At 40.7% G+C, this 13,470-nt stretch overlaps 1 protein-coding gene across 2 annotated transcripts in view; it reads left to right on the plus strand.

The window, feature by feature from the left end:
• Positions 1-6,627, plus strand: part of MAML1 (mastermind like transcriptional coactivator 1) — a 28,231-nt gene extending 21,604 nt beyond the window's left edge. For both annotated transcript variants that reach the window (XM_035105632.3, XM_035105633.3), the window contains exons 4-5: positions 1,105-1,216; positions 2,589-6,627. In XM_035105632.3, the coding sequence (XP_034961523.1) occupies positions 1,105-1,216; positions 2,589-3,568 (1,092 nt within the window). In that variant the 3' untranslated portion in view covers positions 3,569-6,627. The remainder of the gene's footprint in view (positions 1-1,104; positions 1,217-2,588) is intronic.
• The last annotated feature ends 6,843 nt before the right edge of the window (positions 6,628-13,470 follow it).

Below are 13,470 nucleotides of genomic sequence, written 5' to 3' on the forward strand. Positions count from 1 at the left end.
GGCACTTTGTTGCAGTTTGATTTCAGACCTTATGGGGAAAAAAATGTTCTGATGACATTGTGACATCAGGTAATGGGCCGGAGGGCAGTGCTGCCCACTTGCTAAATTGTTTCTGTGAGAGATGGGGGAGATCTGGCCAGATCCTGTTCTCTAGTCCCCACAGTGCAGTGTAAAAATGGTTCTGGTATACTGTACTACCATATTTATTTAAAGTGACGGTACAGCAATGTATTGCTGGAATCCCAAAGGAATGTTTCCACTGTACTTGAACATAATGAATGAACCTCCTCAGGATTAAAATGTCTCACTATTCTTCCCCTTTAATACATTTATTTGAGAGGAGGCATTGCAATGTGGATGTAGAGTCCCTCAAAATACCCCGTTTCCTTGACTTTGGAGCATGTTTACTAGCGAGGAACTACAGTACAAAAATCTGTGAAGAACTCCAGTGGAAGGCAAAATCTGTTATTCTACATTCCCTTCTGTTTTAGATAAAAAGGCTTAACTGTTCTCAAATTCTTCTAGGCAGTTTGCCTAGTTGGAATGTCAGTTTATTATTGAGTGAAGCTCATTGTTTTATAGATATGACTCCCTTTCTAACACCTTCTGTGATATATTCTGCTGTTTATTTTACTCTATACATTAGCCTTGATTTTCTTACATACTAAGCAGTAGCATTTTTCTGTACAGTGGTGCCTCGCTAGACGAATTTAATTCGTTCCATGGGTCTTTTCTTATGACGAAAAATTCGTCTAGCGAATCCCATAGGAATGCATTGATTTTTCCCCGAATTTTTTTTTGCCCATAGGAACGCATTAATTAAATTTCAATGCATTCCTATGGGAAACCGCGATTCGCTAGACGAATTTTTCGTAAAACGAATTCGTCTAGCGAGGCAACCTCCACTAGAGAAAACCTTTCGTTAAGCGGAAATTTCGTTAAGCAGGGTATTCGTTAAGCGAGGCACCACTGTAATTGTTTTAATGATGTTATTAACGTGATTGTAGACTGCTTGAGACAGCAATCAACCTATATACACCATTGCTTGTTTATGGCAAAGTTTAGGCCGTGTGTTCTTACAGCTTTGCATCTGCCCTGTTTTAGGAAAAGCAAAGGCATCATCAGGAACAACAGCAACAGCTCCAGAGGCATCTAACACGACCACCCCCTCAATACCAAGACCAGACACAGAATCCTTATCAACAACAGTTCACAGGTAAATAGGACCATGGGATTGATTTGTGAAAGACTAGCTGGAAAGCAGGAGAGGTGTATGCAAAAGCAAAGTGTCTTCAGCTTCTATGGATTTGTTCATTGGTTAACTTTAAAATGTTCTTTTATTGCCCTAATTCATAATCTTATGCTCTGGGTTTAAGTGCTTGGCCTTTTTAAAAAAACAAACAAACTATTGCATCCATACAAGTTACAGAGGAATCACTCCTACTGTGAAGTGTGCAAATGATGCATTTTATTTTTTCTCAGTATTGGTAGCACTGCTAAAGAGAAACGTAAGCTGATCATCTTCCTTACTTGCTATCTATCAATTAAATCAAGTATGTTAATTTTGGGAGGGTTCAGTACTAGGGTAGTGGCAGATGAGACAAACTGGATTGGCATATTTTTGCATGTGGTGATGGTAATTTTCATGCTAGTGCATATTCAGTGTAAATTTCCAACACAGATTGGCTCTGTCTAGGCTAGCTTTTCAGTATGTGCAAGTGACAGCTGTGAATGAGGACAGAGGTTTCCACATCAGTGGTTCATTTGAATTCACCCCCTGTATTGCAGAACTCATGCATTGTTGTTTTCTTTTTCCTTGCCCTTGTTTGGCAGTTAACAAGACTTGCAGAGTGTTCCTGGTCTGCCTTACAGCCTCTGCCTCGCTATAGACTTTATAGCAGCACTAATGAAGTAGACACATATATAATGGTACAGGTTGCCCTGGTCTCAGAGCTTCTTCATTCTCTGATACAACCAAAGTTGTGCTCCCAGTGTTCTAGTAATTTTGCCTAATTACTGTTGTTGCAGCAGCTGAGAAAATAGCCGCTGTTGTGATTTTATCCATGTATCATCCAGTTTACAATAACACTGTCTTGTTTGGGCACATGCACGGTCAGGAGTGGCTTGGCTCATGTGTGATGGTATCAATCAACCCTATGCTTGCATTAAATTTAAGCAGCCAGCTCAGATAGTTTTATTTGGAACAGTACATAGGTGACAGTCATGATTCTGCCCTTGCACCATAATATTCTGTTTAATAAACAGTACTTATTCCTGTTATTAGCTGCTAGCTTTGTGATGTGTGAAAGGTACCTCCACCCAATTTTAGTGATTGCCCTCATCCCCCTGCAAATACCACCCTATTCAAGAGGATCCCCTAACCCTTAAGAGAGGTTTTTCCATGGGGCTGCTGGGGGGAGGTAGCAGTGACAGGAAAGTCACCTTCTGCTGGCACTTCTCAAGGTTCAATGCAATGAGTCCTAAATACACCTACAAAATGCTGCAGTATATGTGTAATGTTGCATCTAAATTGAGGATATGTTCTGGTTAGTTTTTATAAACGTTGAAACTCTCCTTTTGTGTTATAGGCTCATCTCCAGCGATGGCAGGGGTAAATAATTTAGGCCAGTCTAACTCCAGTAGTCCACGCATGTTTTCTCAGACTCAGAATATGATCCAGATTGGCCCAGGACACAGTTCTGTCTCCTCAAGCAGCAATCAGCAAGATCGAGGAGTAACTCAGTATCCTGGTTTGCAGAGCATTCAGCGAGGTACCTTGTACAACATGGCATCTGGTATGACACAGATGGTTCCACAGCATGCAAATCCAAGTGCCAATGGACAGCCACAAATGCAAAGACAACCCAGTTTGGCACAGGGCACTGCTCTTCCTGCTGGATATGGACAGAGCACCCTAGGAACTGCCAGCATTTCTCAGCAGCACAGTAAAGGAGCACTGAATCCCAATTTATCCAAGCCACAAATGGCAAGGATGCCAACATCTATTGGGGTCCAAAATCAATCATGGCAGCACCAAGGTATGTCAAATATGAACAACCAGGCACAAGGGAACAGTGGTTTAGGGACATTTACTGCCAACTCCACTTTCCATATGCAGCAGACTCACCTAAAGTTGACCAATCAACAGTTTGCGCAAGGAATGCCTCAGGTAAGCCTCAACACCAGCAGGCCAATGACGTCCATGAACTCTGCTGTCTCTGGACAGATGTTGTCATCTATAAGTGCCCAGCAGAGGACGAACCCTCCTACCCAGCAGGCAGTCCCATCACAGCAGGTCTTGCCAGGCATGAATCAAGCTGTCCCAGATATGACGTCTTTCAGCCAGAATCAAAATCAGCAATTGCCTAACAGAGCCAATCTGCATTGTAGTCAAGGTTATCCAGTGAGGACACCAAGTCAGGAACTGCCCTTTGCCTACAGCAACCCATCTGGTGGGAATGGACTGCCGAACTTAACGGGGGATACAGATCTTATAGACACTTTGTTGAAAAACAGGACTTCAGAAGAATGGATGAATGACTTGGATGAGTTGTTAGGGAATCATTAAAAAGAAGTTTGGGGATCCTCCCCCCAAAATCTTTTATTTTTAATTACAACGATCTTTGGACCAAATACCTGTGGAATTGAGAAGATTCACAGGCACTAGTGGGAATGTATTGGAGCTGCTCCCTTCTGGGTCTAACAGCATGAGAAGTATGCCCCAATTTGATAGGATATAACATTCTCATTTTTGTACTGGGTCTGGAACACTGCTAATGGAAACAGTCCTGGTCAGTTTGGTGTGCATCCCAGCCAGCCCTTCAGAAGTTTCAATTTTAACAGTGTTTTTCAGTTGAAGGTTTAAATGCGAACCATGCTGTGGTGATGCAGAAAGTAAGCCAGCAAGGAAAACTCAAAATACTCAGTGTTAAGGCAATCGTTTCTACAACTAGTACTTGACAGGCTTCTTGATTCTAACTTGACCTGCAAAGTAGTGAAAGTTAACACTCTGCAACCTTTTTCTGAAGGAAAGATTGTGCAACACTTTCTTTGAAAAATCTACTCTAGTTTGAGAAGTCGTTCTTCTAGTCCCTAGTGATACTTGGCAAGCAAGATATGAGAGTTCACAGTAATAATAGCTGATGGCTTTCTGTGCTGAAGATCATTGAGTGTTAAAACTTGTCCAGCAGTAGGTTGCTAGAGCCCTAAACTGGGAACCTCATTCGTAAATATCTTATGGCTTACTAAGCTAAGCAATTTGCACTCTGCTGTGGGGGAAGACTGAGCTCTTGGTTTTTTGATGATTTTTTTTTATCGGAGAATCAGCTTAAAATCAAGTGTGCACTTTTTCTATCTCCCTTTTAGCATCCATTAAATGAGAACGTTGGGTTGATCACAGCTTATTTCTTCTCTTGGATTCAGAGGGCATTTATAATTAGCAATTTTTTGTTGCCACACATATGCTGTACCAATAAGAACAGGATCTGTTACTGTTACTCTGGTCAAGCAAGTGAAGGAAGTTTTGTGCCTTGGAAACTGTTACTAACCTGAAAAACTTTGCAATAATGGCACAGAGAGCCCGGGGAAGCGTAATACTTTATTAAAGGTTCTTCCATTGTGAGAGCCCCCATATTTTTGGGGATTTTTTTAGTGATTTAATCTCTTTAGAAATATGTAGACTAATCTCCAGTGAAGCAGATGCTGCTATTTCATCATGGTTCATGGAGACCCCTTCATACATATGTTGGGATGGTCCCATGCAGGGCAAGGAAAAGAGAGAATTGTTCTTAACAGGTTACCAAAAATTCTTCTACTTGCCAACAAACCACCTTTTGCCTTAACCTTTCATTTATAAAGGTAATAAATTTGAAAGTTGTTTTAGATGCACAGATACCTCTGTTCCCTACTCTGAGTCTGGTTTTGTTCTTTAATGAACAGGACTGTTTACCTCCTTAATTCATCACACCTGTCACTGAGAATCAAAGAATTTTCTTCAGGCCTATTCAGGAGCATCTCTACACAAGAAAAGTGTGAAGATTTGAGTTTAGGATATTTTAGACAGGGAAAAAGATAAGGGATACAACAGTTGAACCATAGGAAGGAAATATTTTACTGTATCTGCAGTGTTTTTCTCAGATGTGCACTTTGGAAAAAAAATCCGCTTTAACACTACTTTTATTTAATCTTTTCCCAAATTACACATGGATATTAGTTCTGTTTTATATGCTTGCTACTCATGAGCGAGTTATGTATGCCATGCTAAGCAGATTTTTGTATTGTATCTTGATGGACTGTTGATGGGGGTTAAATTGTGGAAGCTGCATGTTGATGAATGATTTCACTGCTGAATGTCCAAACTGAAGCAAATCGCATTGTTTGTATATTTTTAAAACACCATTTTCTAAGAGGCGGATCATTTTAATGAATGAAGCATTGGTATGACTGATAATATAAGTAAATTAGAGTTAAATTTACTAATATTTTCCACAAGTCAACGATTGAGTGAAATTGTTTGTGAGCTCAGTTTATTTAAAAAATTGGTCCAAAATGTCACCAGAAAATGTTTTAATCGCTGTAGATTTTTTTGGCCAGGGAACACATGCAGGGGCAGGGAGAGGGGTTAGGTATGGAAATAATTGAACTTTGCTTATAAACAGTTTGGAAATTTTGTACCAGCGTGCCTTCCTTTTCTTATTGGAGGTGTTTGGAGCCTCATAGTTTTTTAATTGTCTGGGTTCTGCTGATTTTTTTCTCTCCCTCAGGCCCACTGAAAAATAGCAGGTTTTAAGGAATTAAATAATAATAAATTCTAGTTGGATTTCCTAAACATAATTTGTGTCAAAAGAAAATGAAACCTCTTGTATTTCTAATGCTGCAATCAGATTTTGATGTCCAGTAAAATGCTAATGTCTTTTTCAGATGTGGACATACATTGTTTAACTTTGTTCAGTTTTAAGCAGAATGGCCTAGAATATTTTTGGCAGTCATAATTGAGTATGGAGGCTTGGTGGGGAAGGGCTCAGTGCTGCCCTTCAGCCGCTTGTAGCAGTTCATAAATGAATATTTACTTGAGCTTTCCATTTGCTGCAGCTTTAGAGCAATAAGATGTGGCTCCCCTGAGCTTTACTTAGCCTGCTGCCTCAGCTTTATTTATATACTGTGGTCATGGACAGGTGAAAAGGTGTTCAACATCCACTGCCTTCCAAACCCCCTACAACTGAATCGAAAAGGGTGCTCAGTTTTCTATACTACACATTTTTTGTGTGTAAATAAATGTTTACAGTTTTATATTAAAGATTGAATAAGAATTAGATCTGAGTGTATATTTTTTACTTTTTATAGATTTTAAAACTATAATTCTTTAAATATATATATAAATATATATATATATAATGTGTGTGTGTGTGTGTGTGTATGTGGGTCGGGGGTGGTTATGATAAATATTTCACTTGTTTAAATGAACAGTTCAAATTTGATGCTAACCTTTTTTGTCATTGAAATGTATAAAGAGCCCATTAATCCATTTATTTTCTTTAACTACAATTACTGTGGCACACCAAAAAGAAATATTTCACTTCTGTTACATCATTATAAAAAAATAAATATTTTGCTAGTGTATTAAACAAATAGTTGTGTTTTCTGTAGCATCACCTGAACTACATATAGTTTAGCTTTGCTGTGGAGACTGATTTTTAAAAATTCTGGTTCCTTTTATCTGGCAGAAAACAAACTTAACTCTCTCCCTTTTCTTGAACTAACCCTAATATTGAAAGACAGAACTAAAATATGTTTGAAAGTCAAGACCATTGTTGTTGTTGTTGTTTAGTATTTCAACAATAGGTAGAAAAGCTTTTACAAACATTACCCATTTATTTCTGATCACATTTTGGTACCCTTTAACATGAAGAGTTGTTATATAGGAAAGAAGCTATTTTTCACCATTTTGAAGAGGAGTTATATAGGAAACAAGCTATTTTTCACCATTTTGAATTGTTGGCCTTTTTGATGCTTGTAGGCATTCACCCCCTTAGGTTTTGTTAATCACAGAGGAAATGAAAATGTTCAATAGATTTGTATATTGGAAAACATCTCATTCATATATATATCTGAAGGTGGTGTGTTGCTCTAAGCTCTTTAAGGGCCATTTCATTCATTTTGAAGAGGCAAACTCCGGGATTGCTACGTACAGGAGTTAACCTGTATGATGTATATTTGTTTACATTCTTGCTTCATGTTTTATTTATGTAGGCATTTGTGTAATGCCTTTCAGGGCTATATAGCCCTTTCAAGGCAGTTCCCATCATAAAATAATGGGGGAAAGTAATTTCACAAACAGCAGCAATAAGCACACTTCCCACAGGAGGGAGTGCCATAACAATTGGCCCGCCTCTTTTTATTTACTTAACCACCTTAAAGTATATCGTTTGTACCTGCCAGCCTGATAGACCATGTTAGTGGTCCCTCAGCACTGGGTCTTCAAGGTCAGGAAAATTCATATGGGTCTCCCTGGTCCCAAGCCATTTAGGGCTTTAAAAGTAATAACAGTAGCAGTACAGAATCACAATTAAATATTCCAAGCAACTGGACAGCTGCGTTTTTCACCAGCTGAAGCTTTTAGACAGTCTTCAAAAGCAGCCCCACATAGTACGTGTTATCAGTAATCTAGTCTTCCTGCAAATAGGGCATGAATTATTGTGGCAATATCTGCTTTCTCGAGATGGCAGTGCAGCGGGTGAATCATCCAGAATTGATAAAAGTCTGGGAGAACCCCAATTATTAAGTACAATAATCCCTTACTTTATGCATAGGCTCAGTTTCAAGTGTTCCATGTACAGTATACATGAAAAATTGCATATACTCTCAAACCCTCGGAGTCACTCTATGGCTAATGGGTGAGGGAGAGAGCGAGACATCCAAGTACTCCCACAAAGCATGGTGTGCATCTTAAAAGCTCGTTTGTGCCAGGTCTGCTTGGGATTACGTGGTGCAAAAAGAACCTTTAAGCTCTCAACCTTGCTTGTGACTTGTACAATTTCAAACAGGCCACCTTCAACTTCATATTGTTGAAATTGCATAATTCAAATGCACATAAAATGAGGGATTACTATACACCTAAAATGTTAATGTGTGAGGAGGTCCTAACTATGCTGTTGCTATTGTGTATAGGTTAGAGTAAAATCCCATGTACAATTGTGTGTTGCTCTTTTACATAAAATGTTCTTCTGCTCCTTACCAAGAAAACTCAGCTTTGTAGGCTACCGGTTTGCATGACAAATGCAGAGACCACAGAATGATAGCAGCCAGCGCTTTGCATGGTAAGTAACTTTTATCTGTTTCCCCTTTCAAACTGAAGAATCATGTTTTGCATCAGAACAAAAATAAAGTATTTCTGACTTCTATCAGTCCATCCAAGCTGAATCAGCAATTTTCACAGTTCTAGTGCAGATCTTTTGCAGAAATCAATTATGCCTTTAGCTCGAGAGTCTATTTTAATCTTTTTTGTGGTTACAGAATATTCATATTCTAGTCTGAACCCTTAATTGATGCAGTATCAGGGGGGAAAATAGACTGTTCCATTTCAGATACTTAATTGTGTGTTTTGTAGTCACTCTACAAAGATGTGCAATTATTAGATAAGGGGTTGCTAACCTCCTTTGGCTTGAGGGCCACTTTCACCCTTGGTTAACTCGCCTGGGTCTGTATGCCAGTGATGGATGTCATCACCTGCATGTACACACACAGAATGGACCCAGCCACACGGAGCTCCCACTCCTCAGCTGATCTGTGCAGACCAGCTAAGGAGGAGCGGTTATTGCCCCCTCCATGCTCATCAAATGACTGTTGATCTGATTGACTGGAGAAGCTGCAATTCCCATTCCCATCAGGATGCTGGGCTGGATGGAGAAGTTTAAACGGGGTCTACTCCCCCCCCCTGCAGATGGCGCTGTGGGCTTGCCGATCAGAAGGCCAGTGGTTCGAATCCCTGCGATGGGATTCAAGCTCCTGTCGCTTGGTCCCTGCTCCTGGCAACCTAGCAGTTCGATAGCACGTCAAAGTGCAAGTAGATAAACAGTGGGAAGGTAAACGGCGTTTCCATGTGCTGCTCTGGTTCGCCAGAAGCGGCTTTGTCATGCTGGCCACATGACCTGGAAGCTGTATGCCGGCTCCCTCAGCCAAAAACCTTTTTCATTCCTAGGGCATTTCCCCTTCCTTCCTGGGCAACCAGGGGCTGTATGCAACTGGTGGGTAGGGCCAGAGACCAAAGTGAGCGGAGCAACAGATGTACCTCTAAGCTGCATCCCAGCCGTTCAGAAGTCAGGTGTTTCTCTACATCTGCACCCACATCCATCTCTCCATTTAGCCAACCAAGAGATGGATACATTCCAAACAGGCACTTTGGGGTAGGGTGGGGTGGGGTAGAATAGGGCTGGCGAATAGCATGGTCTTAGCAGAGAGTCTTGTGGTCTGTGGAGAGTCTTTAAGGATCAGATAGGGAGCCTGGATTTTGGCCCATAGGCATGAGATTTCCCACCGCTGCTCTACTGTATCAATAACCTTTTGCATCAGTTTCTCACTTAGGGTCTTGCTAAATGATTTGCCAAACTTTGTTCAGCCACCAGTTGTATATTCAATTAGGAGGCCAGTAGAGATGCAACTTTTAGCTGTGTGTTTCTCTTATGGTTTTAAACACCCACAGTGCAAGATGCTAAAAAGAGCCGCTTTTTCTGGTGGTGGAAGAGGGGTGCAACATACTGGCCACAAACTTGACAGAGCTGGGAAGGAGTTTAAGAAAGGTTGGGCTGCCGTGCCTTAAAGACCATCATGAGAATCACAACAAGAAGTTGTGGAGTAGCAACTTGTCCTTTGGCATTCAGAAGAGACTTTATAGCCCCATTTGCCATGGATCCACTTGCTAAAAAGCACATGTGCGGGTTTTTCTAGAGTTCATGGCTTTAGAGTTAGCTGCAGGGTGTTGTACAGAGAGCCTGACTCTAGTATGTTCTGCCATCTTAAGTTATTGATCCATGAAAAATGGAATAATCCTCACAGGTGTCATGTCTTTTAGAATTATTTTGGAATGTGTTTCAACTGAGGTTAAAAAAATCTAAAGTAGATTTTAAACTCAGGAGGATACTGGGTCAGTTTTTCACACACACATTTTTGAATTTCTTTTGTATTTCCTAGGGAGAAAGCATTATAAACGCCCTGGAAAATCTTGCCTTAGTTGCCACAGATTTTTGATAGTATTCTGATATCAGACCTGCACCCTAGATGGCCTAGAACAGGGATGGCCAACTCCCAAGAGACTCTGGTCTACTCACAGAGTTAAAAACTGGGAGTGATCTACCCCCTTTTGGGGGGTTCAGGTCAAAGCTGTTTAGTTTTTTTAAGGAAGGGAAGCCCTGTTTTGGTTTAGGTCAAACTTGTTGAGCTTCTTTTAGGAGGGAGGGAGGCCCATTTTTGTTTAGGGCTTCAGGTCATAGATCAGCTTTTTTTTAGGGAGGAGGAAAATTTTGGGTGAACGTTTTTTAGGGGTGTCAGTGATCTACCACAGACATCCAGTGATCTACTGGTAGATCACAATCCCCCTGTTGGACGTGCCTGGCCTAGAAGATGGTTCACGGATGAGCAAGCAAGACACAAGTTCTTGTTTCACTTCCATCCCTCAGTGCACAGGGCTTGCAGAAAAAGACTGTAGTCATCTGCATACTTTCTTGAGCTGCATTATTGAATCCTGTGGGATTTCTAAGCAAATGTAATTTGAATACACCTGCAAATTCCATTTTTTATCAGCTCCTTTAGTGGGGAAAAATGGAGCAGGAGGATTTTAATATGAAAATAACTTTCAAATAAGTTGTGTTCTTCACTTGCCTCCAGTTAAACTACACAGTGGGTAACATCCAGTATTAGTCATACTTAGAGCAGACTTGTTTAAATCAATGGGTTTACTCTGATTTTGACATTGCCTCCTATTTCTATGAGATATCTAAAGTTTTGACATTGCTATAAGCTTCAAGAAGTGCTTTAAGAAAGTACATCAGACATTTCAAAAAAGGAAGATTTGTATTCAAGTATAATCTTCAATACAGGTTTTTGTTTTTTCTTTTACTGCAGATTTGCTATTTGAAAATCTATCCCTGCATCATCAATACCATCTGATGATTTGTTTTTACATTTCCTTCCTCCGCACATGCATGAGAGCACACAAACAAAGACCACTCTTGAAAAGGCCTTTTCGAATAAGAATTGTGATTTGCATTCCCTGGATTTTGTTTTACTATTATTATTATTATTATTATTATTTATTATTATTATTATTATTATTATTATTATTATTATTATTATTATTTATACCCCGCCCATCTGGCTGGGTTTCCACCACCACTCTGGGCGGCTTCCAACAAATAGCAAAATACATTAAAATATCACAGATTAAAAACTTCCCTAAACAGGGCTGCCTTTAGGTGTTTTCTAAATGTCAGGTAGTTGTTTATCTCCTTGACCTCCGATGGGAGGGCGTTCCACAGGGCTTGACTTGTGCTTGGCACTCATTTTGCCAATCTGTGTGCAGTATTTTCTTACTGTGATAATCTATCAAGGCATTCATAATACCTGAAAAATGCATTGTGAACAGCTTGCTTATGACTGTTGATGTGTGGCCTGAGACAGCTGGTGGAAGTGAGTGAGGGGAAAATCTTGGCTGCTGGAGCAGATATAGAAAGTGAGTTACTTGGAAGGACTGATGGGGGTCTGGAGTAGTGCAGAGAATGGCAAGAGTTGCACAAGTTTTATTTTGGAGGTCAAGGCATTTGTGCCAATGTGGAGCTCTTGGAGCTCAGAATCCAGATAGGAATGTTTATTTTGGGGGAGCAGAAGCAGCAAGTTGGATTCATTTAACCATGTATGCTGCTGTACTGATAGGTCAATGTCCGTGGAGCAGTTCTTCTTGTAGTTCCCACTTGGATTTTGGGGAGGGTGGTTGTATATAGAAAGGCCTCCTTGGTAGGACTCAATCTTTGGAATGATTCTCCTACAAATGTATGCCATTATTGTTGGTCTAAAGATGTAAACTTTCTATTTCTATTTTTCCATAGTTTCGTAGATTGATGGTGGGACATTTAAGCCTCAGCAGGAATATTTGAATTGGTGTTTTAATGAGTTGCTGCTATTCCTTTTTAGTATTACAATTTTTTGTTTGATGTACATTGCCCTGAATTCCTTTGGAGGAATGATGGTTCATAACAGGCATCCCCAACCTGCGGCCCTCCAGATGTTTTGGCCTACAACTCCCATGATCCCTAGCTAACAGGACCAGCGGTCAGGGATGATGGGAATTGTAGTCCAAAACATCTGGAGGGCCGAAGTTTGGGGATGCCTGGTTTATAAACATTTTAAATAAACAGAAGAATTACTAGGAAGTAAACCTGACAGCCCAATCACCCTACATGGTGGAAACAACATGCTTCACAAGGTACAGTGGTGCCTCTGGTTATGAGCCTAGGTAATTCGTTCCGGAGGTCTGTTCTTAACCTGAAACCGTTCTTAAACTGAGGTACCACTTTACCTAATGGGGCCTCCTGCTGCTGCTGCGCCGCCGCCACACGATTTCTGTTCTCATCCTGAGGTAAAGTTCTTAACCCAAGGTACTACTTCCGGGTTAGCGGAGTCTGTAACCTGAAGTGTTTGTAACCCGAGGTATTTGTAACCTGAGGTACCACTGTACAGCCCTGGGTGACATTCGAGGAGTGGTTGAGGAAGGTCATAACAGGAGAATGGCTGCAACTACAAAACAGACATACCAAGGCTGTGGAAGGCATTGATTGCTGATCATTTGGACCCACAATTACATGACATCTCTGGCAACTAGGTGTGGGGAGATGGTCCTCTGGAAATAAAATGAGAGAAAGAGCATGTGATGGCCACCTATTCTGCAAGAAAAAGGGTAAGAAGAATCTTACTCTTGAGTAGCAGCACTTTGTTTACCTTTCTCCCAGGCTTACAAAGCTGTTTCTTATACTGATCTTGGGTTATAGGTTCCAGAAAGCTTACAGCTTTCAGATTTTTCCTCCCTTAAGCAAGAGATGTACCATATTTGACATCTGCAGGACAATTCTACTGCCTTTACTCAGGGCAGATCAGGCTTCACAAGTTAACCCTATGTTTCCCAAATAAACAGACAGGAAAGATGCCCATTTCTGGATAATTCACAATAACTCATAAAACAAGATCCATGTAAACAGTCCAGGACAGCAAAGTTCAAAGGAGCACAAGTACCTTTTTGGTGAAATTGTCAACAGGAAGCTGAATAAGTGCATTGAGCCTCTAGCCAATGAGGCGCTAATTGAAGTACCCCATGTCCAGTAGAAGGCCATATCCCCAATCTGGCTGGTTGGAACCACTGCTCACCGCCTCCCCTCCTCCTGTCTAGCCTGGAGATCCACTCCTGCTGCTTCTGCCACCGCCCAAATT

This window comes from Zootoca vivipara, chromosome 2, assembly GCF_965207765.1.
Source record: "Zootoca vivipara chromosome 2, rZooViv2.hap1.1, whole genome shotgun sequence".
NCBI lineage: Eukaryota > Metazoa > Chordata > Lepidosauria > Squamata > Lacertidae > Zootoca > Zootoca vivipara.